This window comes from Macaca mulatta, chromosome 3, assembly GCF_049350105.2.
Source record: "Macaca mulatta isolate MMU2019108-1 chromosome 3, T2T-MMU8v2.0, whole genome shotgun sequence".
In the NCBI taxonomy this organism is placed as follows: Eukaryota; Metazoa; Chordata; class Mammalia; order Primates; family Cercopithecidae; genus Macaca; species Macaca mulatta.
The window spans coordinates 6,070,958-6,087,971 of record NC_133408.1 but is presented as its reverse complement, the minus strand read 5'-3'; the positions used below and the strand labels follow the sequence as shown (position 1 = coordinate 6,087,971).

Below are 17,014 nucleotides of genomic sequence, written 5' to 3'. Positions count from 1 at the left end.
TTTTTCAGTTCCTCTCTCTCAAGACCTGCACTTTCTCTTCAAGTCAAAGTCCATGGCGCCCATGGTCTGCATTTGTACCAGGCTCCGGAAGCTCCCACGTGGGGACCGAGCCCTGGAGAGGAAACCACAGTGCAGTGGCTGCTGAAAGCAGAGGTCTGCATCCCCAAGCCTCCTAAGCCCCCCACTTCCATTCTCTCCTGCCTGTGTGCATAGTCCGAGTCCCGCCTGTCCGTCTGTCACCTGGCTCTTCTGTGTCTTCTCCGTGAGCTTGCAGGGGCACCCAGCTAGCCCACGGGCTCCCGAGATAGTCCACTCGTGCAGACACACTGTAGCCATTTCTAAAGATTGCGTAGGGGAGACAGATGGTTCACCAGGCACACACCACACAACCTGAAACCTACATTCCTTATTCTACAGGCCTGTGTCAGAAAATCCTCCCTAAACTGCAATGGGGAGGGGGACTGAGGCACTTCTCATCCCCTACTTGTCACCCCACTGCTCACTCCTGCCTCCGACCTTCACACATGGTCACTCCTGCAACTTTTCACCCCTTTATTTTGCAGAGCAATCTGTGTCCAGCTCCTGTCCTCTCAAACTTAATAATCAGCTCATGATATGCTTAGCAAGACCTGCCCTTCATGGAAATAAGGGTGAGGGTGGCGACAGTTTTAAACATGTTTTAAAAAGAACATGAGATGAAGAATATTGGACTTCAATATTGGACTTATTGAAGAATATTGGACTTCACAAAAGGACCCTCCTTTCCCTTGTTCTTTCTTCCCATGGAGAGGAAGAAGTTGAGGCTGACTTATCACCTCCCATCAGTACTCACTTTTGTTCCTGACTTCGTCACCAAAGGCAGCTGGCTCCAGCTCTCAGCCTTTGAAGGATATTGTGACTGGGGATTCAGAGTCCCAGGCTCCCTCCCACACAGACAGGTGGAGTGAGGCCACCTGAGATCTCAGCTGCTAGGGTGGGTGCCAGCAGGCACACTGAGCTGCTGGGTCCTGGCCAGGCCCTCCTGTACCCCCTGAGAAAGTCTCCACAGGGCTGGGAGCTGTTTGTGCCATCTCTCAGTGATCCCATAAAATTGCTGCCTAGCCCTTCTGGTTTCACAGATTTCACATCAGAAAACTTTTTATGAACCCAGGGCTAGTTCTGAAAACAGGAAGTGCTTTCAGCCCCCGTGGGAGGAGGGGGGTGCAGGAGGCCTGTGGAGCTGGACCTCTGGGAGCCAGGCTGGAGAACAGGGGCTGAAGGCTGAGTGGCCGCGGGGCCATTCACAGAACCATGGTCTTTCCTGTGAGTGAGTGGGGGCCCTGGGTGGGGCTGCTGAGCCCAGGAACAGCTGGCTCTGCTGGAAGATTCGCCCGTCTGAGGCTGCCGGGGGGAGGATGCAAGACAGGGCAGAAGCTCATTAGGAAAGGTTGAGACAGAGGGTCTGAGTGAAGATTCCGCTGCAGAGGGAGCAGTCCAGGTCAGCACAGGGTGACATGTGGGGATGAGGCTGGCCAGGGCATGGGGCAGGTTTTTGAGCCCAGCAGTGTAAGCAGTCTCTGTCCCAAGGGAGGAAAGCTGCTGAGAGCTGCTGGGCCAGCAGATGGGAGTGTGGGGCTGGCCTCAGGGCTTCTGGAAGGGGTATTCCCGAGAAGTGAGGTGCTGCTCTGGGACTGTGGTGCCCCAGGGGCCTTCCCTGCAGGGCACTCTCAGCAGCCACCTTTGGTAGAAGCCAGGATCACCCTGCATGGGGGATGATGCTGCACCTAGCACGGAGCCTTGTAGTCAGTCACTCTCCTCTCTCCACAACTGCAAGTACCTCCCTGCCTGCCACCCCCACCCCACCCCCGCCCCCGCCGTGGCTGTGCCTCTAGCAGGGGACACTACCATCAGCAAAGTCTGGGAACTTCCAGGGAGCCCGCATCCCCCTCAGCCTGCCTTTAGCCGGAAAATATTCCAAGCTCTGCTCTCTAATTTGGAAAGCCAATGTTTGTATTTGGAGATTGTGTTGCTAGACTCGACAAGGGTAACAAAGCAACAGGAAGTGTTCCCAAGAGCTCGGGTGCCGACTTGCGTGGCTCAAAGCTGGGTGGTCGTCCATCCCACTGTGGCGGGTGGATAAAGGTTCTTTTCCTGGACTATATCATTCCAGCCAGAGCAAGGGATAAGCCTGTGATAGTCGTGAGTCAGGAACCACTACCAAGGTCAAAGCCCCTCAAGTTAATTGTTGGAACCTGCGGCTCTAACTCTTCCAGCAAAGCTACTTCTGTGAAAGCTGTGAAGAGCAGATGAAATGGGACAGGAGAGGAGCTGAATCCTGCAATTGTATCACTAGGAGCCCCCAAAGTACGATGATGGTCCTCAGGCCAGCATGGGGGTGCATTGGCACCATGTAAGGAAAGGGGCCCTCACATGGCACAGTTGGGATGGGGCAGTGTGGGGATGTTCAGAGATAAAAGTTTCCCGTGAGCTCTGTTTCAGCAAACAGTGATGACCACTTTGGCAACTTCACAATCTTGCCTTCCTGCACGTGGACATTTTTCTTCATGCATGTACCTCTTGCAAATGGTTCCATTGTTTGTATAATTGTATTTCGTGAGTGGAGAAGAGTTGGAAGCAAAAATCATGACTGTTCATGAGAAATGTAAGTCTGTGGTAATACTGCCTTTAGTGAAATCAAGAGCAGATCTAAAGGGATGTGAAAAGCATCAGGATGGTCATATAGGAGGCAGGATCGTTCCCCCAGACGCCGGCCATGCCGGTTGTGTTTTATGGTAGGAGTGATTATGGCAGCCTATGTGTGTGTGGGCATAAGAATACTTATTTTATGGATCTTAAGGTAACTATGTGTTGGAATTATGTGTTGGAAAATATATGGCATGGAATTCAGTAAGGGAATGCCCATGGTTTGTGTGGTTCCTGGAGTTAGAAATGGGTGGCAGATCCAGCAAGAGGCAAGATTTCCAAACAGACTGCTGAGTCATTCTTAGGGTGGGTTAGGAGAAAATGTGCTTTGGTCTAAAGGAGGGAGGAAGAAGTCAAGAACAAGTAAATTATAAAACGTGGTTGCAGGATTGAAATCTGATCCTGAAAAAGAGAGAACAGCCATGAATATAATGTTTAAAAATGCACACAAAGAAAACCACTGTGGTGGAAGTCACAAGAAGTTCAATCATTATCTGGTCTCATCATCGGGAGTGGAAGCTGCCCACTCCCAAAGCCGTCTGCTTGGTCCACAGCTCTTAGTTTTTGCATCTGGAGGTTTTGTGGTTAGTCCTGGTTTGAGGTCATTGGAGCCGTCCCGTTGGTCTGGGTTTGTTGCCTGTTTCTACTGACTCGTGAGCACTTGGGTCCACACCTTGGATCTTGACGGCCCTGGCATTTGTTCGGAGGACCTGAAATGGCTCCTTCCAAAGAGGTCTGAAGAGTTTTTGCCTTGAGGTCTCTTCCAGTGGACCCAGACCAAGCTGGAGGTCAGAAAAAGTTTGGCTGGCATTTCCTCTGACTGCCATTTCCTTTGGGCACAAGACTTCATGTGTGAGGCTAATCCTTGACAATGCTTTACTGTGTACATGAAATGGAGCAGAGCCAGGCCTTGCTGAAGTTACTCCTGGTCATGTACAGCATCCCGTTATGATCTCATGGGGCGCCGGACTAAGCACTCAGAGATGGTCACGCCAATAGCCTATTATATCCTCGACCTAGGAGTTAAGGAGTAATCTTCTGCTTACAGATAGAGGCGAAGACTGCATGGCCAATAAAGCTGGTGGCAAAACTCAAGGCCCAGAGAGATGGAGGGCTTTTTATAGTTAGGGAATTTCAGTTTCGTTTGGTGATTGATTTTGTATTTTGTGAACACCTAGGGTGATTCAGACACAGTGAAGTGTCTGTGTTGGAAGAAGGACCCTCCGGGACAGTAATTCCACAATCTTTTGACAGGAAGATAGGTATTATCCATGCTGAGAACAGAAAGTCTAGCAAGAGGTAGACTTGCAATCATGAACCCATGGCCCTGAATCCTGTCTCACCTTCACAGTCTTGCCTGGGTTATATTGGTTGCGGATGAGATATGACTCTACCACTTCCTAGGCCAATTCCAGAAAATTTCCTGACCAATATGCATTGCATGTAACATTTAATTTACCTTTTCCATGATGCAAACAATTATGGAGTAATTTAGCTAGGAAGGCTTATGGCACTCACGGGCAGGTGACCTGAGATGACCAGATTCCACCTTTATCGAGAAAGCATTTTTGAGATTGCCAACATTACTTGCCAGAAGTTTGCATTGATTATTATGAGTCAATTATAAATGGATCCAATTTTTTTTCTGAAAGTTTGATGGGTAGATATCAATTACTACTTTAGAACTATAATATAGTATTTAAAGCTACTTTTTAACATGAAGTCAATAAGGACATTGCCCTTGACTTGTGGGATGGCTTCTCAACTAAAAGCTTCTACTTTAGTATCTGGTACCTCCTCTGGATACTGGGTAGCTTCTAATAAGTTACTGATCCCTTACTTTGATGTGGACAATCACATGCTTCCATAGCATCCCCAAATCATAAGCAGCTCCAAATGCCCATCTCATCTATTCTCGGTATAAATGTTTATTTTTTTATCTCTTAAAATAATGTGACTTGGAATCAGGACTACAGCTTATCCACTGGGTTATATCTCACATTAGGAGATAGAACATTTTGATGGGTGAATGACAGTTTCCTATACAATAAATGCTTTTGCCATTTTTATTGTTTTTTCCTCCACAGCCTTTATTAAGCTCCTACTGTATGCCAGGTACTTTGAGCTGCAGGTACAGCTATGAAAAAAACAGGTAAAAATCCCTGCCTCCCTGGGGGCCTTATTGCAGCTGGAGAGAGACAAAATAGGCAGAATCCATCAGGAAAGGTATCGTGCAGATGTTGTGAATGCAACTTTTGACTATTGCCTCCCCCATCAGATCCTCAGCTCTACAAATGGTGGCAATGTCTCCCGGCTGGGTATCTAGAGCCCAGCACACAGCAGGCACTCAGTGAATGTTTACAGAGTGGAGGAAGACTTACACTGACTCAGGAACTGTGGCTCAGAGAGGGCAAGGGACCCAACCAGGGGAGCCATGGAGCTTAGGCAGATAAATTGGGTGTGGCAAGAGGGGTGTCTGCCAGGCCCAGGAGCCCTGGCTGTCACCAATGCACGATGTGACTTTGGGTGAGCCACACCCTCTCTGTGCCTTGTTGGCAGTGGTGGGAGTGGTCATTAGGATGACAGTGTCCTGGAAGCTGAAGCCCATACGGGCCATGGCCTTCCAGGCTCCAGGCAGCCTGAGGCCCTTTGGAATTCTGCGGCTTCCCCCCTAGCTGCTCTGGCCACAGATCTTCCTGCTCTCCCCAGCTCCCCTCTGCCCCTCAACCCCACAGCCGGCCATTAGCTGACTTGTTGACCAGGACTTCAAAGCATCCAGAATCCAGTCGGCTCTCACCACCCCCACTGCCATTGTTTCCCAAAGGGTGTTATCCCTAGGCTTGTCTTTTAGCACCCCCCGGGAGAAAAGAGGACTTTAAAGACAGAAAGAGAGCTAGGCACCAAACCTCAAGCAGGCCTTGCTTTCCCAGACTCTCGAACTTAAAAAAAAAAAAAAAAAAAAAAACAGACAGAGACAGGCAGGCATCCTCCCAGCCGGGCCTCGGTGGCTGTGCCGCAGCCCCTCCTCAACACCAGGCAGGAGCCAGCCCTGGGACAGGCTCTACACACTCACTAAGCACCACCTCCTGCACAGCCCAGTCCCTGCTCTCAGCTTGAGCAGGCCCAGCAGCCCTGCCCTCCCAAGAAAGGGGGTGGTGAGAAGCTTAGCATCCCCTCCGGAGAGACCAGCGCCACACATGACAGTGTTGGTACCAGCACCCAGTCTTTGAGCCACAAGTGTCTGGCACGCTGCTGAGCCTTTATATAAGTAATTGTATGGAACCCTCCCACATCCTCAGGAGGAATGGTCAGCCCCATTTTCTAGATGTGGAAACTGACACCCAGAGAGATTTCAGCACATGCTCCGGGTCCCATGCACAGCCCTTGTGCTGGACGGCCCCAACCCTGCTTTCTAATTCTTTATCCTAAATCCAGGTTGCAGGCCTTGTCTTAGGGAGACGGTGCTGTACCCTGCCTGTGGAGGACAGTATGCCTCGGTCTAGCCCCGCCCTGCCCCTCGCTGGGTGGAGCCTCCTTAGAGGCTCATGCATGGCTTTGGGATTCCGGGCAGTAGGAGTCAGGTCTGGGCTGCTGAGCAGGGACGGGGAAGGCCCCGACAGCAGACCCCACGAGGATGACTGGGCTCCATCCTACGTGCACCTTGCAATGAGCCACATGGAAGCACATCCATCTGAGAGGTGGGAGAAGGAGGGAGCTGTCTGCAGGTCCCTCCGGGTCGGGGGTTCCCCCGGGGCTAGCTTCCCACTCCTCCAGGCTGCCATGCTGAAAGCCAGCGAGTGTCTCAGGTAGCGGATGTGGCAGGTTGCTCGAGGGAGAAACTCTGGAAGCATGAGATCCAGTAGTACAGAGCCTGAGTCCTGTGGCCTGGCCCAACTGTCCCAAAGCCCCAGGACTCTGACCATGTGTAAACCTTATCTCTTCTTCATGCCCTCCCTGATCCAGGGTTGTGTCCTTTATTGTACTTGGTCTCCTTATCCTCAAGGATGCCCATCACGCCACTCTCCAGCTCAGAACCCTCCAAAGGCCTTCCTCACACCCACGTGCAATGCAAGGCCTCTGCCCACATCTTGCAAGCTTTGGTCCTCCCTCTTTTTCCCCAGTCACACTGACCATCTTCCTATTCACTGAGTTCATTCCGACCTCAGGGCCTTTGCACGTGCATTTCCTCTGTTGGGGAGACTGGTCCCCAGTTCCTCCAAGCCTTGCTCCTCTGCCCATTCCCAGCACACCCTCCAGTGGGCACCCAAGTTACCCTCACCCCAGAATCTCAAACCTACCACCTGTCTTTCTCCAGACACTCCATCATCACCTGGAGTCCCTTGTTGGTTGGTGTATTTGTTTTGGCATTTCCCTGCTAGGATGGTGTGCCTGGAGTGAGGGCTTCGTCTGACTTGGTCACCATGATATTCACGTGGTGGAAAGTGCCTGGCACATTCAGACTCGTACCTTTGTATGAGTCTGCTCAGGCTGCCATGGCAAAAGACCACAGACGCAGTGGCTTAGACAACACGCATTGGTTCTCTCACAGCCCTGGAGGCTGGATGTCCCAGATCAAGGTGTCGTGTCGGCAGAGCTGGTTCCTTCTGGAGGCCCCGGGGGAATCTGTGCTCTCCTTCCAGCTCCTGGTGGCTATGGCAGAGGCCTTGGCATTCCCTGGCCTGGGCTGCAGCCCTGCAATCTCTGCCTCTGTCTTCACAGGTTCTTCTCCCCGTGTAGAGGTCTCTGTGTCCCAAATCTCCCTCCGCCTGTCTCTGATAAGGACACCTATGATGAGATTTAGGGCCCATTCTAAATCCAGGATGATCTCATCTCAAAATCTTCACCTTAATTATATCTGCAAAGAGTCTTTTTCCAAAAAAAGTCATGTTCCCGGGTTCCAGTTGAACATAAATTTTGGGGGGACTGTGGGGACACCATTCAGCCTCCTGGATCCACCTTACTACTAGAGGAAAGGGGGATACAGTGCGAGCCAGAGTGTGGGGGGCTCCTTCCCGGAGCACAGGCCCAGTTCTGAGTCCTGGCTTAGACGTCACTGGCCCTCCCAGATGTCAGTTTCTTGACCCTGAAAAACCAGATAAGGGCCAAATACATAGACTTGTTGTGAAACTTAAATGTATGTCTCAGCACGATGCTGCCCTCATCTGAGTGCAGGCCACAGCCTGAGAACTGGGGCTGAACACCTGCTTCTCCCACACTCCCCCAGTGCCTGGCCAAGCCTGGGTGTGAGGCCAGGTCTGGATTCCAGCAGGCCCAGGAGGTGTTGCCTATCATCTCTGCACACCTAATGGTTCTCTTGCCTGGTCCTGGCCACAGGGGCCTGATGCCATAGATGGCACAGACCATCAGAGGTGACAAAGGAGACTGGGTGTGGTGGCTCACTGCTGTATTTCCAGCACTTTGGGATGCTGAGGCGGACAGATTGCTTGAACTCAGGAGTTTGAGACCAGCCTGAGTAACATGGCAAAAACCCATCTCTATAAAAAATACAAAAATCAATCAATCAATCGATCAATAAATAAAAGTTGTTGGGCATGGTGGTGCATGCCTCTAGTCCCAACTACTTGGTAAGCTGAGGCAGGGGGATTGTTTGAGTCCAGGGAGGTTGAGGCTGCAGTGAGCCCTGATGGCACCACTATAGTCCCCACTGGGTGACAGAGTGAGACCCTGTCTCAAAAACAACAACGACAACGACAACAAGAAGTAACAAAGGAACACTGAGACTCTCTACTGGGAATGTGGAGTCCACTGCCCCCTGTTCCCCAAGCCCGGGCCGGTAGAAATCCACTTGTGCTCTCTGGTTGCCAAGAGCCCCTTCGGCAGACAGGGGACCTGCACCGGACCCCTGGTCTCTGCATCTGTGTGTAGAGGGTAGGTTGTAGGGTGGGGTGAGGAGGGGTTGGCAAAAGTGCCACCTTGGGGAGGACTTCTGGTGACCTGTGGGCCGCTTTCCCTCTTGTGTCTCTGCAGAGCTTGTCAGGAAGATTGGAGGTGCCAAGTAGCAGAGAAAGCATCCCCCAGCTCTGACGGGCAGACAGCACATGTCTAAGGCCCACAAGTCTTGGCCCCACCGGAGAAGAAATCAGTTTTCTTCCCAACGCTCCCTGAAAAAAGAAATGAATTTCTTCCAGCAACAGCCACCGCCATTCGGCACAGTGCCACCACAAATGACGTTTCCCCCAAACTGGCAGGGGGTAGAGAAGGACCCTGCTTTCCTCACCAAGGACTTCAACTTGCTCACTTTGAACAATCAGCCACTACCAGGAAACACGAGCCAGCCAAGGGCAAAGGTAAGCCCGGTGGAGGGACGTTTGGAAAGGGTGCATTCTGGCTGCTGGTGCAGAGGGCTGTCATGTAAGCCCACCGTGATAATAGAACCAGCCAGTCTGCTCCTCCAGCACAGCTGGTGTCTCCAGCTCTCCTGGTCATGTCCATCAAGTACCAGGAATGTACACAGACTCTCCTGCAGCAATGGGCTGCTGTGACGTGGGTCTGGGGGCTTCTGTGTGTGGGGGACCCCTTCCTGGAGCTTTTCTTCCAGCTTCCCCTGCAGCCATCACATTGCCACCCTACCCACTTGCCACCCTTCCCAGCTCTGCAGTGCCCCGGTCCAGAACCTCTTCTTCCTCTGACTGGAGCCTCTGCCTCTTGGAACGTCTTCCTGGCTCAGGGTTCCCAGCCCTTTCCCGGCAGGCACACCCTGCACACCTGCAGCCAAATCCTCCCAGCATCTGCCCCAGTGAGGCCTCAATAGGAACAGAACAGAAGGGCCCCTGCATGCAGCGGCACCCCTCCATCCACCTTCTCACCTCCTGTCTGCAACTCCACCTAACATCACAGCTGCGCAAACTCTGCCACACATCCCCATGACACCAGGGACCCTACCAGGGATCAAGGCGGTGGCATCTGTTCTGCCTTCTCCAGGGGCCCGAGAACAACCTGCACAACCAGTACGAGCAGAAGGTGCGCCCCTACATTGACCTCATTGACTCCCTGCGGGCTCTGGGTGTGGAGCAGGACCTGGCCCTGCCAGCCATCGCCGTCATTGGGGACCAGAGCTCGGGCAAGAGCTCCGTGCTGGAGGCATTGTCAGGAGTTGCCCTTCCCAGAGGCAGCGGTAAGTTCCAATGGACCACCTTCCCTCCGCAGCAAGCAGCGCCGCCTGTAAGCCACAAAGCTTCCCCAGGCACCAAGAGGTTTCAGAGACAGGCTGCTGGGAGACACAGCCTCTGGAAGAGACATGCCTCCGGGAGAGACAGGAAACTGGGAGAGACAGGCCGCTAGGAGAGACAGGAAACTGGGAGAGACAGGCCACTGGGAGGGCCCTAGGAGGGCAGCCTCTCAGGCTTGGTGGCAGGGGGCCGGATTCCCCATACATGTTTAAATAGCTCTCACTGCCTGTGTGTCAATTAGGTCCAGGGACCTTGCCACTTCTTCCTACTGGTCTTTGTAAGAATGTAGAAACATTTCTTTGATAGGGTTAAATTGATGCTTTGGGTGACAGGTGAAGTCTTCTTAAAGAATTTTCTCAATGTTTTGAAAATCTATTATTTAGGATCGTGATCTAAGACACCTTTTCCTTGGACAAAAATTTTTAAATCTGTGTACAGTGAAGAAGCTGTTGTACATTTATAATTTAATAAAATAATTATAAAGGATAATTATAAAGGCACTACCCTCAGAGTGGGTACTGGAGAGTGTTTAGAAAGGAGTTTTTACAATGGGATAAGCAGGGCGTGGGGAAGCCAGCAAGAAGGGGGTGGGACAGGAAGGGGAGCAGCTTCCAGAACCCGAGAAGGAGCAGTGTGCAGGGGCCCTGGCAGGTGCGGCGGCAGCACAGAGCACCCAGCTCCTTCTCCTCCCTGACTCCGCTCTCCTGCCGCTGCTGCTTACTTCTTAACCCAACCAGAACCCTGGGGCAGGCGGGAGGCATCTGCCGGTTTCTCCAGGGCTGCCCAGAGCAAGGTGGGGCTGCTGGAGGGCTGCCCGGATCCTCCACACCCCTCTGCAGCAACCTCAAAGCCGCAGTGAGCCTGGGAGAGTGCCCCTCCCCTGGCCTCCCTGCTGCCACCTGCAGCCTGGTCCTTTACCCAGCGTGTCCCGTAAGATGCCCATCAGCCTGGGCACAAGGCAGGAGAGAGTAAGGGTGTGGGACGGCCAGTCCTCCTCCGTGCTCTTGGTTCAGCATTTGGGGCAGCGAGACTCCAGAGTGGAGAGTCTGAATGCCAGACGGCAAGCATAGGCCCCTGGGCGAGTCCCCTACTTGGAAGATGGGACAATACCTCCCTATAGGCACGGGACAAAGGACACGGGTTCTCAGGGCTTCACGGCAGGAGCGTGAGGGCCCCCACCCCAAGGAACTCAGCACCGCTCCCACCTTTCCTGGCTTCAGCGGCATCGGAGGATCCTGCCTCAAAGGGCACTGTCAGGATTCCCCTTGCCCCTCCTTCGGGATGTCCGGCTTCTCCTCCAGGCTCTCACCACCTTCTTCCCACTCCTTGAGAAGGGTTCCATGGCTCCTGGATGGGTCTCACTGCTCCACATTCCTGCTGTCCCCCACCCCCCACCCTAACCAGGGCTGCCCACTGGGACAATTACAGAGCCTGGGGCAGACACCCGACATGCTGACTCCAGTTGCAGGAAGACGGAGAGCCTGGACATGTGCCAGAGCCCCAGCGTTCGCCTCCATCACTTCCAGGCAGTGTGGTGGGGGCTGCAGCTGTGGTGGGGACTGTGGCTACAGCCGTTTGCTCATGTCCATCAGAGCTCAGGGTGCTTAGTCTGGTAGCGAACACTTCCCAAGGACAGTAGCACCTCCCGGGGACCTGTGCCCCTTTGCACCTGCTCAATCCGGAACCCCTCACCTACTACCAGGCCCCAGGGAGAGTCAGAAAGCTCAGACGAGGACTTTGAGGACAGCAGGGCCGGTCCTGGGAGCAAAGGGCCCAGCGCCACTTCTTTTAAAGGAAACTGAGGATGTTTGGGGAATCTCTCGCTCAGGAATCGTAACCAGGTGTCCGCTGGTGCTAAAATTGAAAAAGCAGCCCTACAAGGCGTGGGCCGGAAGGATCAGCTACCAGAACACCGAGATAGAGCTGCAGGACCCTGGCCAGGTGGAGAAGGAGATACACAAAGGTGGGCCCACGTCATTCCAAGGTTCAGATCTGACAGCTGCTCCTCTCACTTCCTCGATTCCTTCTCTTCCTCAAATCACCCCCACAGTGACCACTTACCTCCTAGCTCCATGTGCTCCCACATGGGGCTGCCCCCATTGCTGTCACCTCCACCATCCCTCCAGGTCCTTGTCCAGGTCCCCGCTCATCGAGCCATCCCATGCTGAGGACCCTCTGGTGGCTTCCCTTAGCAGCCTGCAGCCCACGTGGCTGACCTTGCCCGTCCTCTCCTTCCCCAGCCCAGGCTTTCTCCACTCCACAGGATACTCGCCCTCTCTTCCTTCCAGGCTTCTCCTCTTCACCTGCCCAATCCCTACTCGCTCTTTGGCTCTCAGGTCACCTGCGCCCCCTTTGGAAGTGCCGCTGCAGGACCCCTGGTCCCACCCCAGCTGTCACAACCATGGCTTGTCTTCCTGAAGCTCAGCTCTAACCCTGGCCAGCCACCTTGTGGCCACCTTTCCTCCCAGCACCCCCTCCAAACGCAGACCCCGCTCACCCAGCTGTGGGACAAGTTTCCCAATGCTTGTTCTTGGCCATGGCTGATCAAAAAAATGCTCAGTTGCTCCTGCAGTCCACAGCCTTGTACCCCGATGGGCCCTGGTGGTTATGTCCCTTGGAGCGCACAGCCCTGCCTGCCCCAGGCACCGGAGCCTCTCACTCTCCCTAAAGGCTTCTCCCCTATCCTACTTGCACGGCCCATCCTGGACTCAGCCAGGATAGATGGAAAAACAACCCTGAATGTACTAAGACTCCCTGCAGTGAGGAATTAAGTCCAAGGAAGGCCTTTTGCACTACTGGATAGCAAACTCAGTGCCTGAGCGGGAGCCCTATAGATGACCCCATGGGCTCAGCCCTTTCCCAGAGAACCCCTGTCTGCCTGGATCAAATGACTTTCTGGAGGGCTCCCTTCCCAAATAGAGAAGTCTTCACCCCAATTTCACCCATAGCCCAGAACGTCATGGCCGGGAATGGCCTGGGCATCAGCCATGAGCTCATCAGCCTGGAGATCACCTCCCCTGAGGTTCCAGACCTGACCATCATTGACCTTCCCGGCATCGCCAGGGTGGCTGTGGGCAACCAGCCCCGGGACATCGGACTGCAGGTGAGCCCTTCTGGAATTTGGGATTGAGCTCAGCTGAAGTGGGGGAAGGGTCAGAGGTCTCCAGGGTCCTGGTGCACCTTCTGGAGCCTTTACACTGAGGGATGAGGATGGAGTCTCAGGTAAGACCCGCCTAGGTGGGGGCCTCATGCCCAGGTTCTGACTCAGGCTTGACAAGTCACAGAAAAAAGAGAGGTGGACTCTGGGGGACTGGCAGGCATATGGGACAGTGCACACCCTGCCCAGTCATTCAGGACTGTGAGCCCAGTGTGACCAGCTGTGCTGATAGTCAAAAGAGGGCAGAAATTTGGATTTTTACATGAAATCTGTCCATTTTGCCAATATTTTAAAAAATGAATGTTACATAAGTCAGAACGTGGACTGTGGTCCTGGTCGGGGCAGGAGAGGCACAGGGGAGAGGGAAGGCGACCAGGCAACAAGGACACATGTCAGCCAACAGCAGGGCTGTGGCTTCTCTGCCAACAACCTACCCATCTAAACATAAGGCCAGGCACGGTGACACACGCCTGTAATCCCAACACTTTGGGAGGCCAAGGCAGGAGGATCACTTGAGGCCAGAAGTTCTAGACCAGCCTGGGCAACATAGTAAGAGCCTGTCTCTGCAAAATATAAACACAATTACCCAGGTGTGGTGGTGCTTGCCTGGGGTTCCAGCTACTTGGGAGGCTGAGGTGCTAGGATCACCCGAGCCCAGGAAGTCAAGGCTGCAGTGAGCCATGGTTGTGCCACTGTACTCCAGCCTCAGTGACAGAGAGAGACTCTATCTCAAAAATAAATAAATAAATAAACCTGAGGTTGCCTGAAAACATAGTCCTGGCTCAAGTACCTGAACCAAATGTGGTCCAGGAAGACTTGTGCACACCCTGTTTGGGTTAGGCCAGTCCCTAGACCAGCCCTGTCATGCTTTGGCAAGCCAGCTCATGTGAAAATGAAGGAGACAGAGTGGACGCCAGGGCAGGAGAAGGCTGGGGAGATGAGGCCCTCCTCTACTAGAACTGAGGCCACTTTCCTGGCTTCTTCCATTTTGTGGGAGACACTGGTAGTGTTGAGAACCCAACCACAACCAAATTAAGGGGTGGCAGCCCCAAGAGCCTCCTGGGTGGAGTCTTCACTAGCACTGCTGTTTGGGGCAAAATCTTGGTTAATGATCTTCCTCAACATCCAAATCACCATTCTCTGTCTCTCTAAGAGCAGGGAAATTAGCTCATATCCCTTGCTGAGTTAAGTGATGAATTCCCTATTTCTTAGCCCTCCTAGGAGGGTGGCTGATTCATCCATCAAGTTATGGGAATTCCTAGAAACTGCAAAAGATCCTTGGGTGGTGATATGGTTTGCCTCTGTGTCCCCACCCAAATCTCATCTCAAATTGTAATCCCCACGAGTCAAGGGAGGGACCAGGTGGGAGGTGATAGGATCATGGGGGCATTTTCCCCCATGCCATTCTTGTGACTGAGGGAGTTCTCATGACAGCTGATGGCTTTAAAGTGTGGCATTTCCTTGTTCTCGCACACATTCCCTCCTGCCACCTTGTGAAGAAGGTGCCTGCTCCCCTTTTGCCCTCCCCCATGATTGTAAGTTTCCTGAGGCCTCCTAGCTGTGCTTCCTGTTAAGCCTGTGGAACTGCGAGTCAGTTAAACCTCCTTCCTTTATAATTACTTAGTCTCAGGTATTGTTCTTTATAGCAGTGTGAGAATGGACTAATACAGGTGGGGTCAGGACACACAGCTTCTTCCTGCCACTCCGTCCTCTGCTCTCCTCTATGGAGGATACACGTGATTTGGTCTGAGACAGTTTGATCTCAAACAATTTCATCAAAAGCAAGTTGGTTGAGATGGCAAAATTTTTCCATTTTTCTAAACATTGGGGGAAAAATGTGTGCAGTGTCTCTAAGCTGTTCATTTATGTTTCAGATTTCTAAAAGGCTTTGTTTCTCTACATTCTTTTACTTCTAATTATCAGTTCGTAATTACAGCCATGTGCCCTATGGGACTGGTTAGTCCCTAACAGTAAGTTATGATGCACGTCGTATCGGTTACCAAGCCTTGACCTGGTGACCAAAAAGAATTCTATCTGAAAAGGTGGCAGTATATGAAAACACTGCCAAGTGAACAAGAGAAGTGTTTTATAAAAATTAATTAGGTCCCAGCTACTTGAGAGGCTGAGGCTTGAACCTGGGAGGCAGAGGTTGCAGTAAGTCGAGATCATGCCACTGGACTCTAGCCTGGGCCAGAGAGTCTCTGTCTCAAAAAAAAAAAAAAATTTAAAAAACTAATTAGGAATAAAATGTCCTACCTTAAGTTTGTTTCTTTAATTCTTGCTTAAATCATTACAAAGGGAAGGGATTTTGTTATTGAAACTGTCAAGATAGAACAGGAGGAATAAATGTTATTTTATGCCCCATCCCTGTTAACTCCCTGTTATAATGGAGTATATAAACCTGTAAGTGGCGTTCTGTGAGTGTGAGTGTGAGTGTGTGTATGTGTGTGTCTCCTTCCCTATCTCACTGTGTTATCATCCATGTGTTTACTGGAATAGCACTTCTAATTTCTTTCAAGAATTTTTCCTTTGTACTCAACACTTAGCTAATGGGTTGGCACAAGAGGCTTAGCTTTTCGCCTTAACATGCCTTCCTCACTAAACTTCATCATTTCTAGCTTTTGATTTAAAGTAAGAGTCATGCAACTTTTCCTTTTAGTTGAAGGAAAGCCACTGATGGTTTCGCTGTATCCCCACCCAAATCTCATCTTGAATTGTAGCTCCCATAACCCCACGTGTCGTGGGAGGGACCTGGTGGGAGGTAATTGAATCATGGGGGCAGGTCTTTCCTGTACTGTTCTCGTACTAATGAATACGTCTCATGACATCTAATGGTTTTATGAAGGGCACACGCTCTCTTGCCTGCTGCTATGTAAGATGTGCCTTTGCTCTTCCCTTCCATCATGCTTCTGAGGCCTCCCCAGTCATGTGGAACCATGAGTTCATTCGACCTCTTTTTCTGTATAAATTTCGCTGTCTCTGATATGACTTTATGAGCAGTGTGAGAACAGACTAATGCAGCCACTCTACTTAGAGGCCACTATAGAGCTATTAATTGGCCTAATTTCAATATTGTGGTGCCTCAGGGAATAGAGAGAGGGAGAGAGATTGGGGAGCCGTCATAACACAGGCAACATTTATTAAGTTCTCTACCTTATATGGTCTGGTCCATAGCACCCCAAAACAATTATAATAAAAACATCCAAAATCGATGATCACACATCACCATAACAGATAGAATAATAATGAAAAAGTTGGAAATAGCACAAAAATTACCAGACACAGAGGCAGAAAGTGAATATATGCTATTGAGAAAAGTGGCACCAATAGGCTTGGTCAACTCCCACAAACCTTTGATTTGTTAAAAAAAAAAAAAAAAAAAAAAAAAGGCTGGTCACAGTGGCTCACTGTGCCTGTAATCCCAGCACTTTGAGAGGCCGAGGCACATAGATCACCTGAGGTCGGGAGTTTGTGCCTGTAATCCCAGGAGGCTGCGGTAGGAGAATTACTCGAACCTGGGAGGCAGAGCTTGCAGTGAGCTGAGATCACACCACTGCAATACAGCCTGGGCGACAGAGTGAGACTCCATCTCAAAAATAAATAAATAAATAAATAAACAAATAAATAAAATCAGCAAAGCACAAGAAAAGAAGGTTTGCCCGTGCACAGTCCCTCTACATCTGAGCCTTCTCAGGTATAAGTGCTGCCTTCACGAGAGAAAAAAAATTGTTTTCTTAGAGCAAATTGCATGAGAGAACAGGGTCACAGGAGTTTAGAGGGAGCAATGAAAATTGTCATTGTGGCTGTGAGAGGCTGGGAGTGTGAAGGAGTAGGGGGTAAGAACTGTTAATGGCAGAGGGAGAATTTGGATCAAGACCAGCCTGGAAATCCATCCCTAAACATCTCCTTCTCCACCACCTTCCCACCCTCCTTGGCCCCCTCTAGTCTGTTTTAGACCTCTCTCCTGCAGATCGGGGCCTCCAGG

General features: G+C 51.6%; 1 protein-coding gene across 5 annotated transcripts in view; it reads left to right on the top strand.

Annotated features, from left to right (window-relative positions):
* The window catches only part of MX2 (MX dynamin like GTPase 2), a 43,793-nt gene that overhangs the window by 5,124 nt on the left and 21,655 nt on the right, over positions 1-17,014 (top strand). Inside the window, exons 2-6 of one of the 5 annotated variants that reach the window (XM_077995258.1) lie at positions 9-153; positions 8,671-8,990; positions 9,625-9,817; positions 11,701-11,835; positions 12,821-12,975. In XM_077995258.1, coding sequence (XP_077851384.1) covers positions 8,742-8,990; positions 9,625-9,817; positions 11,701-11,835; positions 12,821-12,975 — 732 coding nt within the window. In that variant the 5' untranslated portion in view covers positions 9-153; positions 8,671-8,741. 5 annotated transcript variants of the gene reach the window in all.